Source organism: Portunus trituberculatus, chromosome 25 (assembly GCF_017591435.1).
Source record: "Portunus trituberculatus isolate SZX2019 chromosome 25, ASM1759143v1, whole genome shotgun sequence".
Classification (NCBI taxonomy): domain Eukaryota; kingdom Metazoa; phylum Arthropoda; class Malacostraca; order Decapoda; family Portunidae; genus Portunus; species Portunus trituberculatus.
The window spans coordinates 240,001-267,500 of NC_059279.1; the positions used below are offsets into that span (position 1 = coordinate 240,001).

Sequence of the window (27,500 nt, forward strand, 5' to 3'; positions counted from 1 at the left end):
AGACTAAACAAATATATATAGAGAATAAACTGAACTATAGAAAGAAAACTAAACAAAAACAAAAATAAACTAAACTCAGAAAAAGAGATGTAAAAAAAACAAAAGCAGAAAAAAAGGAAAGCCAAGAGAGAGAGAGAGAGAGAGAGAGAGAGAAAAGGAAGAGGAGAAGAAAGAAAACGAGAGATACATAAAGGAAGAAAGTGAAAGGGGGACTTACTTGTCTTCCGTTGGCTGTTCGTTTGCTGTAAAGGGAGGAAGAGAGAAGCAAATAAAGAAGCAATAACACACCACAGCTGGCGGGGAACGAAAGAGGCGAGGAGAAGAAGGACGAAGAGGGAGAGGAGGAGGAGGAGGAGGACGAGGAGGAAGAGCAGGAGGAAGAGGAGAAGCAAGGAGTCAGAGATGATGAAGGTTCAGGAGGTTTTCAATTCGTCTATTCCGTCCTTTTCTTGTTTTTTGTTATTCCATGCACTATTATTATTTTTTTCCTCCTTTTTCCCTCCATCTTTCCTCTCTTTCTCCCTCCTCCTTCCTCTCTCCTTCCACTCGTCCGGTCCCTCGCCTCTTCGTCTCTCCAAATAATAGAAACGAAAGAAAAGCAGAAAATGTTATTATAGAAAATGGGAACTGCAGATCAATTCCATTTACGCATCGGACCAAAAAATTGAGAAAAAGAACCAACAGGAAAACACATGAAACTCAGACATTTTCCTCGCATTTCACTCTTTTTTTTTATTCTTTTTCATTTTTTGGCCAGATGGAGATGGAGTTTCGCTGAGTTCCTGCTGCGCCGAATTAACCCAAAGCAGGTTTGTTGCAGGGGGCGGCTCAGGCTTACCTTTCTGGCGGCTCCTCTACGGCTGTGGGGAGGAACAACATGTAAAGATTAATACCCCTTCCTTGCCACCGCCTCAAGCTGCGACACTTTGGGAAAAAAAGAGTCAGGAATATAAAGTATGTATGTGGAGAGTATTATATATAGAGTTCATAGTTGTTTTCATTATTAGACATGTTGTTCTTATATAATTTTTTTTTTAAGGTTATTATTGGAGTTATTTATTTATTTGTTTTCTTTTTTATATATATTTAGTGTTGTTGTCTTTATTGGTTTATCATTTAGTGATGTTTCATTTATTCATCTTTACTAAGATCAATATATTCTTTGAAGCCATTATTTAGATTTAGATAACTTTAACCTCATATTAAGTGGTTTTTAGTCTTATTTCTAACTAGTGATGTGATTTACGTATTAGTTTATATCGATGTTTAAGTTTTTAATTTATTTTTATTTACATTTATACTTTATTTTTTATTAACGTTTCATTTATCATTACACAGGTTCTTTTTTGGAAGCACTTTGTTGCTTACACATCATTGTAACATGCCAAGAAGCCTCTGAACTGAATGAAATGGACAAATTACACAAGGCATTACTAAAATACACCAACCATTAAGACATTTACAACGTTAAGACTCTTTAGATTGGATCTGTTAGATAATTTCACCGAGATGTTACTTAATTGCATCATATTTACCAACAGGAGACAAGAGAATGAAGAGGAGCGAGCATAAAGTATTCTTAAGTTAATGACTTCTGATATAAGATGTCCGTAGATTTTAACACAAATTTTGATGAGTTTTTATCTTATATTTATTTTCTCTATTTATTCTTCTCCCAGGACCTGTGATGCTTCAAATACAGTTTACATCTACACTTGACTTCCTATTGGCTACATAAACACATAAACACACACAATATATATATATATATATATATATATATATATATATATATATATATATATATATATATATATATATATATATATATATATATATATTCAGATTTTTTCTTGTAAATATATGAAATACAAAAAAAAAAAAAAAAGAATATAGAGGATATGCTAATCAAAAACTGCCAAAAAGTCATTGTATAATAGACTAAAAATGGAAAAAAATATGGGAAAAGGAAGAGTAGGAAGGGCAGCAGGAAATAGAGGAAATAAATACACAAAAAAAAAAAAATAATGCGGACGGACAAAAAAATGTACTAGTATATCCTAAAATTACTAACACATTTCCGTTTTCTACACATATATAGGTCTGAGAATGTTTATTTATTCCGTCTTTATCACTGAGTTATTGACAAAAGAAAATGGAATGCAAGGTTCAGCGTAAATCAAGGGATAACTGAAGTAGTGGCGTTAGGACAGAGAAAAGTTAATTTATCTTTTTTTTTTCTTCTTTTCTCAGTTAGTTATATTCATCAGCGGTTGGCGATGCATAGAATTTTGTTTGCTTGTTTGTTTGCAGTGTGAGTGAGTGAGTGAGTGAGTGAGTGAGTAAGTGGATAAAGAAATTGCTGCGAATGTTTCAGAAGCTCAAAAGAAGATATTATTATTATTATTATTATTATTAGCACACCAACTGGGATTAGTAGAGAGAGAGAGAGAGAGAGAGAGAGAGAGAGAGAGAGAGAGAGAGAGAGAGAGAGAGAGAGAGAGAGAGAGAGAGAGAGAGAGATCACGTCTTGTCTTTCCGTTAATGATAAAAAACAAAATAAATAAAAACAACATTGTTCTCTATTAAACTTCACCATTTTCTTTGATGCACACATAAGTTACGCAAACAAATAATGAATTTTCTTCTAATACATGGCTTTAGACCTCCACGCAGTACAAAAATCATATTAACCTCAATGAATAATCATCGGAATGCGTTAAACAGCTGCGCGAAGCCACCACAAATTCCAAACTCACACCGTCGTTTAAAGGAGAGAAGATTTTGGAATATTCTAAAGAAAACGGGCGGCAGTCATCACTCAGGACGGCGGAGCAGCTGAGATACCGTGAGGAAGAAGGACACATTTACATTTTCTTTATATATCTCCCTCTCCCTACCTGTCTGTGAAGGAGAGGAGGAGGAGGAGGAGGAGGAGCCATCAATAACTTCAGTACACAGCTGCTCCTGGCAAGTCATTTATCCCCTCAAACAAGCGTTCACTTTCCTTTCAAGAGTGACGATGTCTTGTTAAAGTAAATCGCCATTATGTTATTTTCGTTGCTTTGCTTCCACCTTCTCTGCTGTGTCGTGATTTTTTTTCGTTATTTATCTTAGTTTTAAGTTCCTTTCTTCGTCAAAGTGAGTGACTGGATATAAGTTAGCCTTTTTTTGCTTGTTCCTTTCATATAAACATCAAATTTTCGTGATTTTTGTTCGTCTTCTGGACCAAAGCTAATATTACCTAATTCAGTTGATATTCCATTAATATACAAACACAATTATAAGTAAATGCGAGTCAAAAACATTTAAAACTGACGGGAATTTACAATAAATCGGCAATAAATTGATGAAAACAACCTTAGCTGATTTAAAAAAAAAAAAAAAAAAAAACATCAGTAGTGACGTGAATCTCATGTGGCAAGCTTCCAATGAGATGCTGAGGCAGGACGCGGAGTGCTGAGGGCAGGACACACACTGGTAGGAGATTGTCGCCGGGGGAGAAACGCCTAATGAAGGGAAAGGGCGTGAGGTTCTGAGTTAAAGGGTTTGTTTATTGGTAGAGTGCTGAGCGAGGCGTGTCAGAAGAGTGCTGTGGTTGTAAAATGTGGTGTGAGGGAAGCACGGCTCAGGACTGACTTAGAGAGACAACTTCGGTGACACGGTTTCCAGATATCTCAGATTGGTTAATTATCCTCATTTACTACACAGCCTGTGAGGAAGATGTTCAGGTGTGGCTCAAGCTAAATATAATTGAAGGCTTTTACCTCCCTCTCTCCCTCTCTCTCTCCACCTCTCCCTCCTGCCGCGGTTCACACACTTGGCTTCCTTCCAGAGTGTCGTCAAAATAATAAATTTATTGTAGCCACTCGGGCCCAGCGTTGGCCTTCGCGACATCTGATGAACACTTAGCAATTATTTCTTGGTTTACGGCGGACACCAACCACACAACTCCCATATATAGGCGGCCAGGGAGAGGGAAAGTATCACAGCACCCACCGCCATTATCACCACGACCATCACCACCATTGGCGCCACCACCATCTGCTCCTCTCCTGTCACCATCATCACCACAGTCAACATAGCCAAGAGAGAGGGAGGGGATGTAACGCCTCTGTTTCTTACCTCTCTATCAATCTCACAGTCCTCATTCTTGTCCTCTTCCTCTTCCAAATGAATGAACAAGGTCGGAATGTGTTTTGATGTTAGTGTGTTCATTCACCGTCTAGCGACCTTTGCCTGTGTTCTCCTCAAGACAGTGAAAAGGTAAATAGCTCTCATTTCTTGCTCGCCAGTTTTGATACTCGGCAAATGTGTCTTCCGTACGTGTGTGTGTTGTAACCCGGACCATTTAGCGTCTGTAACTATTTCCTTTGCTTTAGATAAGTGAAAATATGTTATTCCTATACTTATCAAAGCCCTAAATTACTTATTCTGTAATTGATAATGTTGTAAATTTATATGTTGTAGAAACGTTGTTCGGATTTCAATGTCATCCAGAAATGTTCTATACGGTAACCCATTCTTTAGTAGAACTTTTTTTTTTATCAATTATTGCAAATTTATATTACTTTTTATATCTCAGTAATGTTTCCAAGACGATACACTCTCACTGCCTCTTATTTTTCCAATCAGTGTAAAAATTCCTGTGCCATTCTGTATATTTTCACGCAGAATATCACGAAAACGTAACTTATATAGCAAAACAACTCATTCTCTGACAATTGTTCCTAGTGGACTGTAAGAAAGAAATAGACTTTCATTATTTGACAAATAGGCCCATTCGGCTTTCAAAAGGAGTTATTTTCAAAGTCATAGATTATTTTAAGAGTTCCCAAAGGTATCCTCTCCAGTGACAACGTACATTTAAAGCGTTAGTGGAATGCTAAAAAAAAAAAAACATGTTGTGAACGAACAACTTCCACTAGAACCTGCTACAATGAATCAAGACCTGACGTCGATGGAGACTAGACATTGGAACGTTTCAAAATACGTTCTGTGAATCGAACTACTAAGACGGCCATGGCGAGGGTTTCGAGGAAGAGGTCTCCGGTTTCTGTTGACGAGGGAGGGGGGACCGTAACATTCTGGTCCAACTATGTGACCTTCATAAATGCGAAACTTCGAGGTGACGCACTTCGCTTATATGTACGGGGCCTGAGCTCCCGCCAAAACTTTCGCTCCTAAAGATTAAAACAGTACAGGTCCTCGTTCGGCTCAATAAAACTCACAGCCTCGTAAATAATGTCAAAAGGAAGACACCACAAACCTCAAACTCCCGTAAAAAGCCACCAGGAAAATGCTACAATACTCATGGCTCTCATAAAGCTAAAGGGACGTGCTCTCGTAAACCTTTATTATAACTTTACGTGCTTGGAAAAAGGGAGCGAGAGAGCGAAAAGAGCAAAAGAGAAATAAAGAGACGAATGTGTTTACGTGTACCAGATTACAAAGCCCAGAACTGCCGCCTGAGAGCCTCGCCAGACCAACACGTGCATCCTTCACGCACAATTATCATAGGGACCAAAAGAGCATCCATAAATCGCACCTTTGACCGCGACCCTTGCTAGAAAGAAAACGAGATTCATGAGGGAGACTCAATTATTAAAAGCGCGACCTCTCAAAACAGATCACGTTACAAGAAACCGAAAGAAAAACAACGTGGATTACTTGAAAACTTGATGTAAATTTGGATAACGCGTGAATCATTACAGCCAAACGTGCGTGGATTTAAATTAGGGGAGAAGGAGGCGCTGCAGAAGAAATGACCACGAGATTATGAGAGTAAAGAAACGATGTAGTGTTTTTCAATGCAAGACGAGAAAATAAGACGTGATCGGACGCACGAGATGAAGAATAAGAGAAATTAAGAAAAAGAGAGTAACATCAGTAATAGTATTTAAGAGCCAAGACTGAATGAAGGTCAAAGCCAAAAGGAAGTCACAGAAATTCGTAACCACTTGTTTTTAATCGGTATGTAAGTCATGATAAAGATAAACACAGAATGACTTCCAGCTGGCCGGACCTTCACTGCACCACGTGACTCATTCATCATGCACGTGTGTTTATCTCGCTATAAAAAGCTGCCATGCACAACCAAAAACAAGGAACAGAAAACTTAATGACCATGTAGTAAAATTCAGTGCCACTCATGTTAAGTCACTCGCATCAAGCTCAGGTCAAACTCCATGGTATTCTGTGACCTGGATTAACCTCTGACTCTTAGGTGTTAAGTTTTCATTTAGTACTAGTCGAGGTTTGATAGTTTAGTCTTGCTTTATATCATCGTTACCCTTCCCTAGCTATGACTACCGTGACCATTAACTCTCATTTGTAGCGATTAAACTTCTGCCTTGTCCTATTCATAATCTTTGCAGAATTATTCTTCACTCACTCCTATCTGTTCATTCACTCATATGCCATCTCTCTTCATGGTTCACCTTAAACTTTCCTATCATTAACAACAAAGGAAAGCAAAAATAAAATGTCCCCTAATTAATTATTCACTATGACATTATTTCCACTTCAACAAACATCCTATACCAGTCTCATTCTAGGATTTCCTCTCTAACTGCAAAACTATGAAGTTTATTGATATTGACTCTTTTTCATGTTATTTGTACCTTTTAGCAATGTTGGGATCATTAGAAATAACTCTATGTACCTAAATCTATTGACAAGTAAGCTAATGTTATGAAACGTAACTAATCCTAACTAAACCTAACATGTGCAAACTAACCTAGCATAGCATACCATAACCTAACCTAACCTAACACTTGTGGAGATTTTAACTTCATTTTCTCAAACTTAAAAAGACTCAAAACTCAAATAAAGAAACCCTTTAAGAGAGAGAGAGAGAGAGAGAGAGAGAGAGAGAGAGAGAGAGAGAGAGAGAGAGAGAGAGAGAGAGAGAGAGAGAGAGAGAGAGAGAGAGAGAGAGAGAGAGAGAGAGAGAAACACTACAGTACCACCACGCAAAGCAAACAAGACACATCAACACTTACGACTGAAGTTGAGGTTGATGGAGGCAGAGACTTCGCCGTACTTGTTCTTGGCCTTGACTTTGTAGAGACCGGCATCCTCCTCCTCCACATCGTCGAGGATCAGCTGGACATCGTGGGTATTCTTCGCTCCCGACCTCAAGGTGATCGTGATCCTCGAGCTCTCACGGACCTGCTCCTCGCCCCGGAACCACGCGATCTCGGGTTTCGGGTTGGCGGAGAGCTGGCAGTCGAAGATGAGTTTGTTCCCGTCATCCTCCTGGCGGAGTTTGGGCTTCTTGGTGAAACTCGGGGCAAAGTTGTCACCCATCGCCCCGGTGTTGCTACAGGGGGCCTCTCACACTCCAGGAGACGTCAAGGACAATTAGGCATCAAGGGACCTGCCGGGAAAAAACCAGAATGGGTTATTGTGTTGCTGAAGACTTGTTATGTAAGATAGACATTCGCTTAATCCCTTCAGTACCATAACGTGTTTTTATATTCATTCTACTTATTATTTATACAACTTCAAAAACTTATGTGGAGATTAAAATAGTGAACGCTGTGGCCATTAATCTTCTGACCTCTATAGACCCTTTCTTATGTAAAATCAAACGGTGTAATCATGCCCAAACCCCAAGGTAGATCCGCGTCCCAGTAATGAAATGAACACCAGGAAAAGATAGAGATTCATAAAGTTTTTGTTGTAAGATTAGCACTGGTCTATGATAACGGAAAGAAGAGAGGAAAAAGAGGGATATAATAATGCTGAAATAGTCTTATGTAAGAAAGACACCGGCTTACGGTAATAAAATGAACACCAGGAAGGAATATACAGTTCGTAGAGATTTTTGTCGTAAGATTGGCAATGTTCTATGGTAACGGGATGATGAGAAGACGAGGAGGGTTGCGAAATATGCTCCAGTTTTATTATGTAATAGACATTGGCTCAAGCTAATGAAATGAAGACGAGGAAGGAATACACAGATCCTGAATGAGTTTTTGTTGTAAGATTGGTGCTGGTCTATGAAAACGGAATAAAGAGAAGACAAGATGAGTTATGAAAGACGCTCTAATTGTTGCTTTTCTATGTAAGAGACTCTGGTTTAGTAAAGTGAAATGAAGAGAAAACAAGAGAGGGTTAGAAAGATGCTGCAGTGTTTTTCGTTATCTGTGTAAGAGCACTGGTGTATGGTAAGGAAGAGATGGAGGGAGAAGGTTCATTGAGATTCCTGTCCCTAAAGAAAGGTTAGAAATTATCATCCAAAATTGAAGGAGTTGTCGATGAGATGAATTTGTACACCGTAATGATTAAGATGTATATGTTAAGTTTCGTAATATATTCTTGTGATCCAAAATAATGAAAAACAACTTGTAAGATTACACTCTAATATGCTACTACTGCTACTACTACTACTACTACTACTACTACTACTACTACTACTACTACCATTACGATTACTATTACTATTACAGTGAGAAAATCAAAAGACCTTTTCGTAGAGAGAGAGAGAGAGAGAGAGAGAGAGAGAGAGAGAGAGAGAGAGAGAGAGAGAGAGAGAGAGAGAGAGAGAGAGAATATCAGAAAGGCCATCTCACAACACGGACTTGGCATCAATCAAGACTAAACTAGAGCCGGGAAAGAAGAAGAAGAAGAAGAAGAAAAGGAAGAAAAAAAAGAAGAAGAAGACGATAAAAGAAGACAAATCCCTTCCCTGTGCCCTTAATCCCCTTCCTTCTTTCTCTAATCCCTTTCCTTCACCTTTGATCCTCCTCCTTCACCTTTGATCCTCTTTCTGACCTAATTATCAAAAGGGTTGCAAGTATAAACAGAACATTTCGTCAGGAGTAAATAATCATCCTTTTGTTTACAGGTAGCGTTGAGACATAACTCAATTTAGCATATGTGACTTGTCTAACTCTCTCTCTCTCTCTCTCTCTCTCTCTCTCTCTCTCTATTCTTCATTAATATTTCCATTAAACTGCTCTGGTCTTTTTTCTTTCTTCTATCTCTCTTTTTCTCTTTCATTTCATATTTTCATCGCAATTATTAAGATTTCCATTCTTTTTGTTCCCTTATACTTGCATTTTTTTTTATTCTCTTCTTCATCACGTGTTTTCATTTAATTCATCACTATTTTCTTTGTGTAAATATAGACAACCTTAAAAAAATCTTTCATTCGCTTTTTTTCTTCAATTTTCGTCACATAATCACCAACACCAGCTCGTGCTATGATAGGATTGGCTGCTGAAACCATGACGCCATCGAAGCTCGTGACGTCATAGAGATGGCCGTTTTTCATTGGTCCTTCACGCCCCACTTACTGCTGTAGCCAAACCAGGTGAGGGTCGAGAGTAAAAAAAAATGTGTAGTCACGTTCACGAGAATTAATGAAAGGAAAAACGCTAAAACAAGGCAATTAATGTCGGTTTGAAAAAGGAGAGAGGCCCAGCAGGTGTGTGTGTGTGTGTGTGTGTGTGTGTGTGTGTGTGTGTGTGTGTGTGTGTGTGTGTGTGTGTGTGTGTGTGTGTGTGTGTGTGTGTGTGTGTGTGTGTGTGTGTGTGTGTGCACGAAGAAACATGTTAAGATCGAAAAAAAATCAGAATAGAAAGAAAAGGAAAGTAGAGAACAGAAGAGGAATACAGAAAATAAATAGGGAAAAAGAACACAGACTAGTAAACAAACCAATACTAAATAAGAAAAGGAAAGGAAACAATTAAATAGGAATTAAAAAGAATCGAAGGAAGGAGTAGAAAGAAGAGAGAGCAAATCAATAAAAGAAATGAAAGACAGAAAAATGCAACAAGATAACGAAACAAGAAGAGATAAACGAATAAATGAAAGATAAGAAAAACACCGGCAAATATGAAACGATAAAGAGAGAGAGCAAGGATACAAACACACGAAGAGCTGAATTTACATCTAAGCCTAAAAACTACAAGACGAAAAATTTAAGCACCTTTTATTTCTAAGACTCCTGTTTAACCTTGAATAAATCAGCGCAGCATACCTGTTGGGGTGTGGGCGTTTTAAGAGCGTGGTGGGCGGTGTGCGGGTGTGCTAGCCAACTCAGGTGCACCCCGCAAATGTAGTGACTTTTTTAAAACTTCTATCTGTATCAAGGGGTTTCTAAATGAGGGGAAATAGAGGAAAAAAGCAGATTTGTTTGAATTTGTATCTCAGTATACTCATATCTGGTGTAGTACTAATTAGAACTTATAAATAGAACTATATCAGGTGACGCCAAACCAGAGAGAGAAAAGAGAAAGATTAAAACTTGCTATTTGAACGCGGTGCTTCATTTTGTTCTTATCTGGTTTAGTACGTTAGGTTATTTATTAGAACTTATAAATACATCTACGAGTGTATCAAGTGGCGCCAAAACCAGGAAAAAATACAAATGCCAAAATTAAACTTACTCTTTGAATGTAGCGCTTCAATAAATATGCTCGTATCAGGTTTTAGTTTTCTTTAGTCTCTAACAGGCGGCGCTAAACGAAAAAAAGAAAAAAAAGACACTAGCAATATTTAAATGCGATACTGACATAGGCACGTATCTGATTCACCTTTTGAAACGAAGTACTTTCACAACTAGGTTACTTTTTTATCAATATCAAGATGTCTACTCGCACGTCAGGTATTGCTACACGACGAGGCAGCTGATGGCAGTATATGAACGGTGTATTTGTGTATTGAAACATTTCCGTATCACTTCACTACTTTTAGAATTACAGAACTTTCAACTTGGACAACTTTATGATGTTGGAAACTTATCAGAGGTTTAAAATTTCTAAAAAGGTGCACCATGTAACATTCTTATATTTCTTATGCATAATTTTTCCGCAGACGCGTGTTTTCATTAACGTATATGAGGAAACATGCACATTTCGCTTGTCTCTGTACGAATTATGTCAAGAATCGGTGAATATAGTAATTATAGCCAGTTTTTTTTTTTCGTTTCCTTGTTGTTGTTTCCTTAGCCAGATTTGTCGATATGGAAGAAACAGAAGAGGAAGAACGATGACAAGAACAGGAAGAGCAAGAAGTAGAAGAACAAGAACTTGAATAAGAGCTCGAACACGAACAAAAAAGAAAAGCAAGAAGTTGAACAAGATGAAAAATAACAAGAAAAAGATGAGAACAACAAAAAACAAACAGAAGAAGAAGAAGAAGAAGAAGAAGGAATGGTATACCTAAATACACCCCATCATCAAGACACGTCCAACAAAACACACAACACAAACAATGACAACACAAAACATTAACTGGCACGAGAAAACCTCATTAAAGTACACCAAATGAGACGAACGACCTCACTAAACGACCATACACACTTGAACACCGCACATAAACCATAATACAAGTACTACCTGGCGTGAGTGTGGACAGTGACCAGTACATGAGAGAAAGAGAGAGAGAGAATAAAACGAGAGAGAGAAAATTAAGTAGGGCAGTCTTAGAGGAGAGGAGAGATGGGGGGTTACTAAGAATGAATATACTTAATGCCTAGGTGACTAACAGACCCATTCTTGATCTACAGAGGGTGCCAATATTCCCCCCTTTGACCCCCATCACTTCCCCATCTCCTCTTCAGCTCAGTCCCTCGCCCTTGTCCCCTGAAGTGTGTACCTGCTCCTAGTATATTGGTAGTGACTAGTGAACACCTGGGCAGCGAGGATAGGTGCTAGTGAAAGATAGGAGACTGGTGAAAGGGGAGTGAGAGGGAGAGGGAGGGAGAGTGAGTGTGCCATCTGTGTGTGTGACTCATAGTTTAAACACTCAGTTGTGGCCGCCAGAACCACCTCCTTCCTCCTCCTCCTCCTCCTCCTCCTCCTCCTCCTCCTCCTCCTCCTCCTCCTCCTCCTCCTCCTCCTTCCTTCTTCTTCCCTCCCCTTCTTTCTCCTCCTCTTCCTCCTTCGCCTTCACCTTGCCAGAGACAGTAGCATCTCTCACAATGCTTCTTCTTCTTCCTCTTTCTCCTTTTTTCCCTCTTCCTTCCTTCTCTGTGTCCTTGTGAACGACCTTCCCATTTTTCTCTCCCTTCCTCTTCCTCCTCCTCCTACATCTCTTCACCTCCCCTCCGTTCCCCCAACCTTTCATCCTCCACGCGCTCTTAATTGACAAAAAAACTCACTAAAAGGGTACGTTTTGGTCTAATCTTTCTTTTACCTTAACTTGAGTACACAATCTAATAAATTAAAGGCTTAAAAATACATCTGGTGATTTCTTAACGGAGACTAAAAAATTATCATAGTGCCCCTTCGTTTTCTTTGAGGGTCGCACCGTTTTCTGCGGCGTGTGACCTCGCTTTGCATACAGGACATTGCTGGCTGACCGTTCGAAGTTCAAGGTCACTATTGAGGTCATGTCCATCTCGTTATCTCTCTCTCTCTCTCTCTCTCTCTCTCTCTCTCTCTCTCTCTCTCTCTCTCTCTTTCTTTCTCATTTTTCTCTCTTCCTTTCCGTGTTCTAAAAGTAGTTCTCTCTCTCTCTCTCTCTCTCTCTCTCTCTCTCTCTCTCTCTCTCTCTCTCTCTCTCTCTCTCTCTCTCTCTCGTACTTTATCATGTCCCTTCCTTCTCTCTCTCTCTCTCTCTCTCTCTCTCTCTCTCTCTCTCTCTCTCTCTCTCTCTCTCTCTCTCTCTCTCTCTCCTTCCTTCACTCATGTCATTATCACTGTAGCAGTCATCTCTCTCTCTCTCTCTCTCTCTCTCTCTCTCTCTCTCTCTCTCTCTCTCACGGAGCATATTTAAATCTTCGAAAATGGTCCGTGAAGGCGGTAATTAAACATAAATTCTCTCTCTCTCTCTCTCTCTCTCTCTCTCTCTCTCTCTCTCTCTCTCTCTCTCTCTCTCTCTCTCTCTCTCTCTCTCTCTCTCTCTACTCATGTCCCTTCCTCTTGCTCTCTCTCTCTCTCTCTCTCTCTCTCTCTCTCTCTCTCTCTCTCTCTCTCTCTCTCTCTCTCACAAGTACTGAAAGTACAAAGAAAATTCGATGTGGTGCAAGATGGTAACTGTAAGAAGAATGCACAGTGTTGGCAGTCGTTCTCCTTCTCCTCCTTCTCCTCCTCCTCCTCCTCCTCCTCCTCCTCCTCCTCCTCCTCCTCCTCCTCCTCCTCCTCTTCCTCTTCCTCTTCCTTCTTCTCCTTCTCCTCTTTCTCCGAGTAAGAGTCACGCGCAGCAGCTGTGTTCCGGGAAATACACACAAATACGCAACATCCAATACGCTGTACAAGGAATGTTATCTTACGTAAACCTGTATTTTCTATTTTTTCTTCATTTAACTTGGTCGGTCATTTTTGCTATTTTTCACGAAGCAATAGAGGTGATACTGCCATTTTTTCCTATTTTCAAGCTATCAGCGGTATCATGAAACACCTTTGAAAACTTAGTGGTCTTTCTTCATTAATGTGTTTTCTAGGCAAAGAAACTGTACAGGGTTGTCTTTTTCCCATTTTCAAGCTATCAGTGGCATCATGAAACACTCTTGAAAACTTAGTGGTCTTTCTTCATTAACGTGTTTATCTAGGCAAAGAGACTGTACCGAGTTGTCATGAATGTGTTTCCCTGTTGACAGTGTAGGAATATTGTTAATGAGTGGAATTATGAAAGCAACCTTGAAAAACTTTGTGGTATTGTTATCCCATTCCCTACATTTCTCAAGACTTCAAGGAATATAGGGATTCTGAGTGAAGCAGCAGGACTGTTAAACTATCACTGAAGTAAGGAAAACATCCTTGGAAATGTCGATATCTTTCACTATAGACAATTAAAAAGGGAAAACAAGATGTAAGAATGCAAAGGATAAAGTTCCAAATGAAATATACAACACAGTGCTCTTTCTAATCAATTATCATATAAATCTGGTACTGTTATTGGTATTGTACTGTTGTTATGGCTTTCTTGTATGTGCTGCAGTGGAAATTTAAGGAGCAAACTGTGACAATGTGTAAGAACGTGACTATCTGAACGTTGAGCAGTGACGAGGTTAGACAAAATTTCAGGTTGACTCAGGAATACTTTACCTGAGATATGTCTAGTAATCAAAAGTGTAAATAGCTGTACCTTCACCCCTTCAGTACTGGAACCCATTTCTATCATGGATTTTTGGTGTGATTAGTCGATTTTATTTATATTATGAAGCGTCTATGAAGGTCAGAAGGTTAATGGCCAGAGCCTTCACTATTTCAATCCTGTTATAAGTTTCTGAAAACAGAATAAATATAAAAACGCGTCCTGGTAATGAAGAGGTTAACGTTGTATATGAAGTTTTCGAAAGCTAGTAAGTCTTTCTCTCAGTCCCTGTGTCAATAACTGTATACCATTTGCAGCCATTATTCTTATCAGTAAATTTATCCACTACTTTAAAGCTCCCTATTGACTTCCTATTGACTCGACACTAACAAGGTGATATCTGAGTGCATTCCATTCACCTATTTGTAACTGAGTATAAATCTATTCTGAAAAAAAGTTTCATATCTTTGGAATGATGATGGATGTGATGTAAATGGAAAGGGTGATAAAGATGATGGGTGAAAATAAGTAACACCATAACTATAACCATCACCACCATTATAACTAACATTACTGCCACCACAACACCATAACCACCATTACGATCAACACCACTGTAACCATCATCACAACCAATCTTTCTATCCCCACCACTACCACCACCATTACCTAGCACGGCACCACCACTATCACCAATAAAAACTGCATCATTCCTGGCACTCATAACAACACTACAAACTGGTCAGCCAATGTAACTAAAGATCGTATTCATGAACATTTCAGCGCCGCACCTCCACTGTTTCAGAAGCCTCCAGTTCAAGTGAGACAAGTTTTCAAGGGAATTTTTTATGGTTTTAGTGACAAATGAAGAAGATTACTACATGATGTACAGGAGAAACACCCTTAGTAACCCGTCTCATTATCTCTGTGTCTTTTCAAAATAGTCGTGGTGAGAGAGCGGAGTGTTTCAGAAGACGGACCCATATATAATGAATTCTAACATACTAATAAGTGTATAAGGGAATTGACACGAGATCAAATTGTAGTTTACGAAATACGAACACTGACATAGGAGAATGGATGACAGTTAGTGAATGAACGATGCAACAAAAACGAAAGAACATAACCATTCTTCGCGTAAAAAAAGTATGACATAGAAACAAGAGTCTAACTTAAGAAGCAAGAGCAGGAAGAGGAAGAGGAAGAAGAGGAGGAAGAGAAAGGTGAATGCACTCAACACTCAAGATCACAAGTGGGAAAACACACACAAACACACACACACACACACACACACACACACACACACACACACACACACACACACACACACACACACACACACACACACACACACACACACACACACACACACACACACATTTCTATACTTCACGACTCATGAAAAACAACGAACAACTATACAGAAACAAACATAAGTGCAATTTTCATACAATACTGTCACTTAATAAGTTACTACTGACTAACCAGCAACACACAGACCAATTGCAGTGGTTCACCTGTACTCAGCACCTGTACAATACTTGAAGTACATAATGGGCAGGTGAGAGCACAGGTAAACAACAAACTTGAACTTGCACACCTGTCATAATTAATATATTCTTGTATGTTCTTAACATTATGAACGAGTGCTATTACTACTACTACTACTATTACTACTGCTACTACTACTACTACTACTACTACTACTACTACTACTACTACTACTACTACTACTACTACTACTACTACTACTACTACTACTACTACTACTGCTGCTGTTGCTGCTGCTGCTGCTGCTGCTGCTACTACTACTACTACTACTACTACTACTACTACTACTACTACTACTACTACTACTGCTGCTGCTGCTGCTACTACTACTACTACTACTACTACTACTACTACTACTACTACTACTACTACTACTACTACTATTACACTTTCTCATGTTCTTTTCGCTTTGACCTTTCAATGACATTCATATTACATCATGACCTTACTTTCTTTACCTTCATGCCATGGTCTTGAGGTCAATGTACTGAATTAAGGTCAAACCGCCTGACAAGTACACTGACCTTCCATCATGACCTTATCTTTCCCCACACACACAGACAGACCGACACACTCACACAACACACACACACACACACACACACACACACACACACACCTACGTAACTCATTTCTATCTATGAAGCTGTCAGTTATGAATGATACGCATGATGGTTTGATTATATCTGACGCAGTAGTAGTAGTAGTAGTAGTAGTAGTAGTAGTAGTAGTAGTAGTAGGAGAGCAAGAGGAAGCGGAAATATGGTTATGCAATGAAACAGCATGATGTAATAAATAAAGGACAAAAGAAGACGAGGAAACAAGAGAGACAGGGAAGAGAACATGACAAGGTTACGTATAAATGACGGAAAATTATATATAAGATAGAGAATGAATGCTACTACTACTATACTACTACTACTACTACTACTACTACTACTACTACCCTCACCAATATGAATATAAAAACCCTTACCAATACGAATATAGAAAAACACCAATAATAACGATAATGAAGATGATTACAACAACAACAACAACAACAACAACGACAACAAAAACAACGAAGAGGAGACGACCAACAACACCATGACGAAGAAGAAGAAGAAAAAGAAGAAGAAAAAGAAGAAGAGACATGAAGCATCACCACCACCACCACCACCACCACAGACAGCGAGACAGGAACCTCATGGTAGATGTTCTATTTTGATCTGCCGACGGTGCTGCCGCAAGAATCTCAGAATATAGAAGAGTGTGGGCGTGAGGGGAGGAGGAGAAGGAGGAGGAGGAGGAGGAAGAGGAGGAGGAGGAGGAGGAGGAGGAGGAGGAGGAGGAGGAGGAGGAGGAGGAGGAGGAGGAGGAGAAGAAGGAGGAGGAGGAGAAGGGAAAAATGATGAGGTGCGGAGGTCATCTGTGTAGGTGACAGGACAGAGAGAGAGAGAGAGAGAGAGAGAGAGAGAGAGAGAGAGAGAGAGAGAGAGAGAGAGAGAGAGAGAGAGAGAGAGAGAGAGAGAGAGAGAGAGAGAGAGAGAGAGAGAGAGAGAGAGAGAGAGAGAGAGAGAGAGAGAGAGAGAGAGGTGATTCACATCTCGCGTGGGGGGTGCAAGCGGCAATGGTGGCCTGGCACTACGCGGGGAGAGCCACCTGATAGCCCCGAGAGTGCCAAATAGGTGCGTGGAGGAGGAGGAGGAGGAGGAGGAGGAGGAGGAGGGGGAGGAGGAGGAGGAGGAAGGGAAGTTAGGTTGTTAGGTAGGTAGATGATACAAAACGTGAGAGAAGCCACTCACTCACTCACATAAGGGTAATCTTTAACTCGTCATTCTAGTGAGCGAGAGCGAGAGCGAGAGCGAGAGAGAGAGAGAGAGAGAGAGAGAGAGAGAGAGAGAGAGAGAGAGAGAGAGAGAGAGGCGGAAGTTGGCAAGCTCTCCTCAGCCGGTCATGTTCAAAATTATCTCAGATGGCTGCATGCCCAACTCAACTCTCGCCACCTACCACCTACCACCTATCTATCCTGCAAGCCTTCCTATGTATCCTGCCGCCTGCCTATTCTACTCAAACCTATCACCGAGTATCATTTTTCACGTTGGTATTGCGTCCAAGAATCTATCCATCAGTCTGCTCACGGTATGTATCAATTTACTTCGCTATGTATTCTGACGTGCATTCCCAGTGATCTATCTACTTATGTATTCTTTGTATTATGTCTTGTTTATATAGGTCTTTGTTTTCTACTTTCAAAAGGTTATAAAGAATGTTATGTTTTTCCTTTTTTTTTTTTTTCCAATGGCATTTCGTGGGAGGATAGTTTGACAATAAGTGTTTTGTATCGTCACTGAATTTAACATCCTTGAGAAGCCAATTAATCATCTCAGTGGCATTAGAAAACAAACGATGGGAAGAAGAAAGCGTTTAAAATCTAGCCAAAAAATGTGAATTCTTGATGTTTTCCCTGGTGTTTCGAGGGATTCTAGTGATAGTTTAAAGGGATTAACAAGAATTTTGCACCATCACTGAGTTAACAGCCTTGAGAAGCGAACTGATCATCCCTGTGACACTTGAAAATAGACTTACTGGCAGTACAAAAACGTTTAAAAATAATCATAATTTAAATTTCGTATACCTGTCATTTCCTTTGCTCACCTGTAAATGATTAGCATCTATTCTCCCGCTTATATAACCTACCACATCACCCACGCGCCTCACCCACGATATGTAACACCCACCTGTACTCCACCTACCACTACTCCCTTGTACTCACGCTTACCAGTCACGCTTATTAGTCACGCTTACCAACCCAACACGTAACGCTGGGAATGAATGGTCCCCTTACTAACTATTAAAAAAAAGTGGTTAATGTATTCTAATTTCATGGAGTTGGTTTTATAACTAATGTTAAAATACGAATAAAAAATAACTGGTGTATAATTTTTCATCGCTGATATTCCTCGACATACGAACTTGCTTTATCATCACACGTATATAACTGCATATCTGATCTTTTAGTATGAAACCCTAACCCTTCATTACTAAGACACATTTTAACCATGAATTTTATGTATGTTTAGAAGATTTCATTTCCATTAGGAAGGGTTTATGGAGGTTATAAGATTAAAGGCCAGAGTCTTCACTATTCTTTTCTCAGTATATGTTTCCCAAGCTGTATAAAGTCACCAAATAATAAGCAGAATGCATATAAAAACGTGTCCTGGTACTGAAGTGATTAATAAGAAGGTCATTACGTATTAGATGAAACAATTAATAAAGTACAAAACCACGTATTAAACTAACACAACGATGAAGTCTGTATACCACTGTCCTAACAAAATTCAAAAGCAGGTGGAAATATAACGAAGCAGAGACTGAAGAAAACCCGCAAAATAAAATCACCATCTCTATTTAAACTCCTGCGTGTAAATAGAAACAGTGATTTTACAGCGGCTTTTCTTCAACCTATGCGTTTTTGCACTTTGGCGGACCTATACTCAACCAAGTACTCAAATCAATAGAACGAAGTAATTGTGTGACAACCTCCAATAACTAACAAGTATCGCGTAGCCTTTCTCTGTCGAGCTCAACTATTTCTGTATCAATTTACTTTTCCTTATTATGAGCATGTTTATTTACGTTTCGCCAGTCTATACCCACCCAGAGTCTGGCTAATTCTGTTGCATCAAAGCGGAGGAGGAGGAGGAGGAGGAGGAGGAGGAGGAGGAGGAGGAGGAGGAGGAGGAGGAGGAGGAGGAGGAGGAGGAGGAGGAGAAGGAGAAGGAAAGAAGACAAGTAAAGACGATGAGGAAGACGAGAAAAAAGAAAATGGAAGAGAATAAAAAGATCAAACATTTAATGAAGATAATGATACCAAAAATTCAGACAGTTATGATGGTGGTGGTAGCAATATTGATGATGATAATGGAGATGAATATGCAGATGGAAATAAGTTGTGCATCTCTCCAACATTTCCTTCATTCGGTGTGGCAAACGAGGATCCAATACTCCAATATACTGAATGGCAAAATATCTGACACCTTTTTGAAGCTTTATGGTCTGTACAGTTCCTTTCACTAAATGACGTGTGAGAAAGTAGAATAAAAATTGATGAAAAAGAATGATAGAATGATAATACAACATAATCACGATGTCTTTGTTTTTTGTGTTTGCTGTGTCTATCTTCCTTTCTCTCTCTTTCTTTTTTTTTTTCTATACATGAGTCACTGAGAAAAAACTAATAAATCACAGCCAAAGTCTAAACATTCACACAAGGGACAAATTAAATCGACTCCCACTGTTGAATTAATCCCTAAATGTTTCTTATCTTTCTTATTATTCTTAAGAAGACAACAAAAACTGAGCGATGTCGTCTAGACGGATTACATAATAGGAATTTGTCACCTTACACACACACACACACACACACACACACACACACACACACACACACACACACACACACACACACACAGAGTCGCGCCGTCTTATGTAAGTAATAAAAAACACATAATCCTTTGAAATACCAGAGCACACACACACACACACACAGCACCCTGTTTCAGCCCATTCCCTTTCTGACAAACACTTCCCCGTTTTCATTACTCATCAAAGAAAACAAGTGGCAAAGCAAGGGTGACTTCGCTAATCTTAACGTCCCATCAGCTTAGGGTTTAAAGGGTCCCACTTGGCTATTCTCTGACTCCCCCAAGGCCACAAGATGCAGCAGATAACCAGATAAAAGAGTGCACATGAATGAAGAGAGGAAAAAAATAATTAGGTCAAGTCACAGATGTACACGACGAAAAAATAAATATATGACTCGCCTCTTTTCGTCTCATTAAACACCTGACGATCCAGTGATTACGTCTCCTCTCCCAGCCAGGTGTCTCAGAAAGAGGACAGGTAAGAGAAGGAGAAAGGTGAAAGCCAAGGAGGTGGAAAGAAGGGCGAGGAGGGAAAAGGAAGATGATTCATTAAGGAGAATGCAAGAGGGAAAGGAGAAGGAAAAAATAGAGAAAAGAGAAGTAGGGAAGGGAAAAAATAAGAATCATGAAAGAAGAAAGTGAAGAAAGACGAACAGAGGGAGATGAAAGGGAATGATGATGTAAGAATAGAGGGAGATGAAAGGGAATGATGATGTAAGGAAATGAGGAAATGCATATAGATAAGGAGAGAGAGAGAGAGAGAGAGAGAGAGAGAGAGAGAGAGAGAGAGAGAGAGAGAGAGAGAGAGAGAGAGAGAGAGAGAGAGAGAGAGCGTTCACACCTGTCTGATTAATTTCTCGTGTTCAGGTGTGTTACTATTTGCAGGTGTGTTTGTGGTCTGGCTACTATTACTATTACTATTATTATTTCATTCATTTTTTTTTCCCATTCTATTCCTTTTCTTTTCCTCAACATTTATATTTTTTTTATTTAATGAGGCGATATTAAATAAACGCTCTTGATTTTCTTCCTTTTTTTTTTCCAATATATTAGTGCATTTATCTCTGACTCGTATTTGTAAGGTGAAAACTCTCAGATTTTTGCTCTATGGTGTCATCTTTACTAACTCTCTCTCTCTCTCTCTCTCTCTCTCTCTCTCTCTCTCTCTCTCTCTCTCTCTCTCTCTCTCTCTCTCTCATTAGTTTCATTCTGGCTCATATACAATACACTCACTCATTTCACCTGTCCAACTTTCAACTCTCTCTCTCTCTCTCTCTCTCTCTCTCTCTCTCTCTCTCTCTCTCTCTCTCTCAACAACGCACCGGAACGAAGCAAAAATTAATCAGTGTCGTGAGTCTCAAGGAGGAGGAGGAGGAGGAGGAGGAGGAGGAGGAGGAAGACGAGGAGGAAAGACCTGGGCCATTAGGTTTGTGTTCCATCTTAGCACTGAGAGAGAGAGAGAGAGAGAGAGAGAGAGAGAGAGAGAGAGAGAGAGAGAGAGAGAGAGAGAGAGAGAGAGAGAGAGAGAGAGAGAGAGAGAGAGAGAGAGAGAGAGAGAGAGAGAGAGAGAGAGAGAGAGAGAATTGTTAGTTCTCTAATTTTCTCTCTTTCACATTTACATTTCCAATTGTCAGAAGAAGAAGAAGAAGAAGAAGAAGAAGAAAAGAAGAAGAAGAAGAAGAAGAAATATAAAGAAGAAAACTGTATAACCTTTCCTTCACTGTAGTAAATCTAATTAAAACATTTCACGCTACATCTAGTAAAATGCATTAAAAAATAAAACTACCATTTTTCGATGCATTCACTCAAAAACATTCTAGATCACAAAATAGAAGCCAAGGTGAGTTTTGAAGCTTCATGTCATGCTTCGAAAGAGTAACCAAGACAATTTAATACTTCATGTTCATCCTCTGCTTGTTTATGAGAAAAAAAAATAGACGGGATGAATTTAATGTAACGTAATGATAATAATAGTCTATTCTCATCTAGGCCTCGTAATATTGATGTAAAAAAAGCCAAGGAGTAATAATAAATTTCTTCCACCATTAACTCTACCATAAAAGTCGTAATTTATCTTATTAACAATGTGACAGTCGTAATAAATGGGTTCTTTTCTCTCTCTCTCTCTCTCTCTCTCTCTCTCTCTCTCTCTCTCTCTCTCACTGTTGCTTTTTTTCATTGGTCGATTCAAGGTTGTTTTGCATTTTTCACATTCCTTCGCTGTATCGTTTTCTTTTTCGTATCTAAACGTGTTATTATTATTTTTGTTGGTAATGAGGTAGAGAGGAAGAGCGATGATTGTATAAACTCGTGTGTGTGTGTGTGTGTGTGTGTGTGTGTGTGTGTGTGTGTGTGTGTAACAATCATTATATATAGACAAGAAATACTAACACCAGCATCCCATTACTAATAGAATCCAGTACTATTAAAGAAAAAAATACTGTTGAAAAAATGACAAAAATAAGACCAAAACCAACGAAGATTCTAACAAAAACGAGACGAACAATAAGAAAAACAAAAATAAATAAAATGCCCTTTTAAACAACACCCTCTTATTTACATCTCGATATCAGATCCCATTAAATGACAGACGAAAGCCGATCCAATCCGATTAAAGCTAAAAGGAGAAGGATCCAATAGCTTATAAATGGGATTCAGTCGTCTATAGCGCAGAATAAGGGAGTTGGAACCGCCTTTAGAGCCTCCCACGCGCACTTTCTTAATAAGGGAGTGAAAGGTTGATGCTCGGCTTAATATAGACGACGTTCTCCTTACAACCACTACTTGCAATCGACCATACAGACATCTTGGGAATATGGTTAAATGTGGTGGTGGTGGTGGTGGTGGTATTAAAATATCCCAATAGTTCTGGTAATTTTGGCAAGGTGATGATAATGTCTGGCGCTTCTGTCTCCTCCAATCACATCTCGCCTTTTCCCTCCCATGTCACGTGTGGACCAATCATAATCGTTTCTGCCAAGGGAGGTTAGCCAATCATATATTTTCTTGGTCATTTTTTGCTTTTTCTATAAGGCACTCGAAGAAAATGGAATAATGGATTGTTTCTGTTGATATCTACTTGTTTTACTAGTGAACCGTGACGTGGAATTTAAATACGATGAAAAGAGAATGAAATATAATAATAAATTTCATATTCTAAGTATTCAGGAATTAAGATCAAGATTTAAGATTTTTTTTTCGTTACGTTACATTTCGATTTGCGAGTTACGTCATCACTTTACTGAGTTTTTTTTTTTTTGTCTACAAATAAACTGCAGATTACGTTATGTTAGAAGCATATTTGTAAATATTATGTTTAGTCTTTCCCTATCTCAGTAGTAGTAGTAGTAGTAGTAGTAGTAGTAGTAGTAGTAGTAGTAGTAGTAGTAGTAGTGGTAGTGGTAGTGGTAGTAGTAGTAGTAGTAGTAGTAGTAATAGTGGTAGTGGTAGTGGTAGTGGTAGTAGTAGTAGTTGCAGAAATAGTAGTGGTAACGATAGTGGTAGTAAAGGAAGAAGAATTTTCGAAATGTCTTCACGAACGGTTTTTAATTTTTTTCTTTTCAAATTATCTTAATATTCTATTTATTTATTTTTTTTATCTAGGTACAGTGACTCCAACTGCCAAGCTGCTGACGTGAGCAAGAATGGAGGAGGAAGAGGATGCCTTCGTCTGGTGGGTACTAAGAGCCTAAAGGAGAGGACGTCTGAAGGGGACGATGAAGGAGCGATGAGGAAGAAAGAGAAGATCAAAGAAAATATTACATAATTGTTTAGTGAATGAAACAAGAAGGAAGTAGACGATAAAACAGGAAGAAATTAAGGATAGGTACCATAGCTATTTCTTTTTTGCTATCTTTTCGTCAGGGCGCGAGAGGGCGGCCTCGCACAGTGGCCAGGGGCGCCGCATGGCCAAAAGACGAAATATATAAGTGACGGCTTTGAGTGAAAAAAATCTTCTGGAAGAAAAAATAACAAAACTGTGGCCGATATCATTTTCTCATTGGCAAAAAATAAATGGCCAAAAGTCAGATTTTCGGCCTTCCAAAAAAGCAGCTTCCTGTGGCCTCCAAAAAGTTTATCCTGTGGCCAGGCAGGTGCTGCATGCGGGTGACCAAAATTGAGGGGCTTCGCATAGTCCATAGTCCTAATGGTCCACAGGGAACCTCAGGTAGCCCGCACGGCGCCTCTTGTGCATGGCCACGGGTCACCGCACGTCCGAGGGGAGGGGGTGATGCCCCTCCCAGCACAACAACACAAGAGTGAGAGGGAGGAACACTTGCTGGGTGAAGAGCTGGAGGCGAGGTGACGGGGGCTGGTGGAGGGGGGCGGCGCGGCGCCTCAAGAGGGTATGGGGGAGGGAACACTCCTGCACCACTCAGACGGGCAACACTTACGCGGTCTTGGGAACACTTGTGGGGCAACACTTAGAACCGATCGCAACACTGACTGACTGGTGGGCCACACTCTCACACTCCCCTGCCGGCTCACTCCCTGCTCTCTCTCTCACTCTCTCTCTCTCTCTTCCCCGTTGGGTCAAGGGGCGGCTGCCGTGGCTCCAGTACACACCGTAATCACAGTAGGCGGCCGATGTTCAGCCGAGCGGAGGAGGTAAGTCTTCTCGGGGGATCGGACTGGGCAGCGGGGCGACTAGCTCTTCGGGGGCCCGGCGTGCCTGCACACACGTAAATGGTGGGCCAGCAGCCCTCGCCACCAGATACCTGCAGCCCGCCGGCCCTCCTGACCCGAACAACCACCAGACCCACTTTTGGGCCTTGTTTTCCACACCCCAGGGTACAGACCAGCTTTCCACACCCTTGCGTCCGATAAAGGGCCTCAAAAAGTGACTGATGAACATTAAATTTGCCTGACTACAAGCATCTGTAGGTTGTAATGGAGGGTTATGGTTGTGTTGGTGGCGACGTGTGCTAGCTGCCCCACGCCCCCCCTCCCGGCCAAAATGGGAGCGGCCCGTGGGTTATTTTGAGGCTCGGCTCCCACCGCCACCGACACCAAGTATTTGTAAACACGGCTTCAGCCTCTGCCCATCCCAGCCTGCAGCCTCCGGCCTGCCCCGCCGTGCTGCACCCAGACACACCGGCTTTAATGAAGGCGACAATAAAGCCGATGCAGACCACGACGGCTGCGGCGGTGGCGGCGACGCTGACAGGAAGGACGGAGACTATGACAACGACAATGACGAAGACGGCACGGATAATGATGATGATGATGATGCCGACGAAGAGGAGGATGATGATGCGAGCAGTATTATCATTATTATTACTAGTAGCAGTACTTTATTATTCTCTCTCTCTCTCTCTCTCTCTCTCTCTCTCTCTCCGGCAGCTGGTGTACCCTTAGGTCCCATCACCCCCGCACAACCTCACACCTTCGCCCGGGGCTGCCGGTGCTCCTCCAAGGGGTGTGGAAACCCCTGGAGCACCGCTCACCCTTCACTGCCGGGTCATTGGTTCACCGACAGCGCCCTAGCTCGTGGGGCACCGACATCTCCTGCAGCGGGTCTCGAACCTTCTGCGTGGTGTCCCCTTTGTACCCATCCCGTCCCGGGCATGCAGCCTTGCACCCCAGGGGCTGCCACCTACATACTCGTACACTTGAGGGTCGCCGCCCCCTACGCCGTGTTCCTGTCATTACTAATCAAGGTTTATGGCGGACGTCCGTCATCAGCACCGGGTACGCTGACTTGTCTACACCCTCCGCCCCCGCCCTGTGACGGCCCCGGGCTTTGAAGTCATGTCCAGCAAAGCCTTGATGACCGCGACCTCGGGGCGATATAGGCCACTCGGCCACTGGCACCGCAGGCGGCCTCGGCCCTCATCACACCCGCAGACCCCACGGAGCGGCCCTGAGAGGGCTGCCGCCATCGCTGCTGCTAATGGTGAGGAAGGACACGAAGACACGGAACGAAACTAACGTTGGTTGAAAATGTTGCTTTCATAACCAATCGCACCGGCACGATATAAGGCTCGCGGCACGGTAGGAGTTTGTCACTCCATAAGGGCTCAGTTATTTCAGTGTTATGTGTCACAGAGTGCAATCATGAAGAAAAATTTCAGAATGAGCCATTTCCCTGAGGGCGAGAGACAAATCAGTAAAGACACTCACTCTATCCTCAGTCATTTGGGTTTTTGGGATGCAAAATTTACATAATTCCTATATTATGTATATTTCCTTCGTTTCCTTCTTTTAAAAATTAACATAACTAATCTGTATCTTTGCCTAAAAAGCTTCGGCTTTACATGGGCTGCCATTCATTCCTATATATTTATATGCTGTTTAAAATTGTAAAAGTTTGGCATAATAAAGTGTTTAAGTGTTCAAGTGTTCAGTCATTTCCTGAAGAGATGGTCAGTTGACGTCAGGCACGATGATAATAAAACATTAGCTGCCAACAATAATAGCGATTACGATACAAACTTCTATTCACTAGATATGAGTAAGAAGGAAAAAAACGTTTACTGCCCACACACACACACACACACACACACACACACACACACACACACACACACACACACACACACGTGTAAAGACGCAGATAATGATGCATCTTGAAACAATTCAAACCCTCAGTCCATATCCACATAACATGAATGTCTTGGGTTTAAAGGTCCCCAAGTACCTTTCGTACCCACTGCGGTGAGGAGGGAGAAGAGAGAGGGAGGTGGAGGAAGGGGAAAAAGTGAAGGAAGAGACGTGCAGAGGCAGAGGAGGAAACTAGGAAGGAGGAAAATAGATTGCAGAAGAAAGGAAAATAGTGCAAGGGCAAAAGAGAGAGAGAGAGAGAGAGAGAGAGAGAGAGAGAGAGAGAGAGAGAGAGAGAGAGAGAGAGAGAGAGAGAGAGAGAGAGAGAGAGAGAGAGGAGCCTCTAATTCCTTTTACGCTGTCAATCATCATCACAATGTTCCTCCCACATTACCTCCATCTGTCTCTCAACGCCTCCACACTTTCCTCCTCTCCTCCACCACTCCCTCTCCTTCTATTGCCCTTGTCCATTTCCTCCTCCATCGCTCTCCCTTCATTCTTCCTCCTCTCCCCTCCTTTATTACGGTATGAGTGAAGGAAACACACACACACACACACACACACACACACACACACACACACACACACACACACACACACACACACACACACTTCTCCTGACACAGATTGAGAGGTGAAGGAGGGATGGAGGAAATGAAAGAAAGATGAAAGGAGGGGAAGAGTTCTAATACTTAGTCACTCTTCCTTCTCCTTCCTTCCTTCACTGTTATACACGCGAGAAAGAGAGAGAGAGAGAGAGAGAGAGAGAGAGAGAGAGAGAGAGAGAGAGAGAGAGAGAGAGAGTGTGTCGAAGGTAAGCCCTGAGCCAAATCGGTATTATTTTTGAAGCCCTAAAATGTTGGTGTTGTTTCCGTGGTGTGATGGGTGAGTCATGAGAGAGAGAGAGAGAGAGAGAGAGAGAGAGAGAGAGAGAGAGAGAGAGAGAGAGAGAGAGAGAGAGAGAGAGAGAGAGAGAGAGAGAGAGAGAGAGAGAGAGAGAGA

At 40.9% G+C, this 27,500-nt stretch overlaps 1 protein-coding gene across 1 annotated transcript in view; it reads right to left on the reverse strand.

The window, feature by feature from the left end:
* The window catches only part of LOC123508687 (twitchin-like), a 166,660-nt gene extending 141,983 nt beyond the window's left edge, over positions 1-24,677 (reverse strand). Inside the window, 3 exon segments of the mRNA XM_045262547.1 lie at positions 218-242; positions 7,005-7,381; positions 24,522-24,677. Of these exon segments, the coding sequence (XP_045118482.1) occupies positions 218-242; positions 7,005-7,311 (332 nt within the window). The 5' untranslated portion in view covers positions 7,312-7,381; positions 24,522-24,677.
* Positions 24,678-27,500: the final 2,823 nt, after the last annotated feature.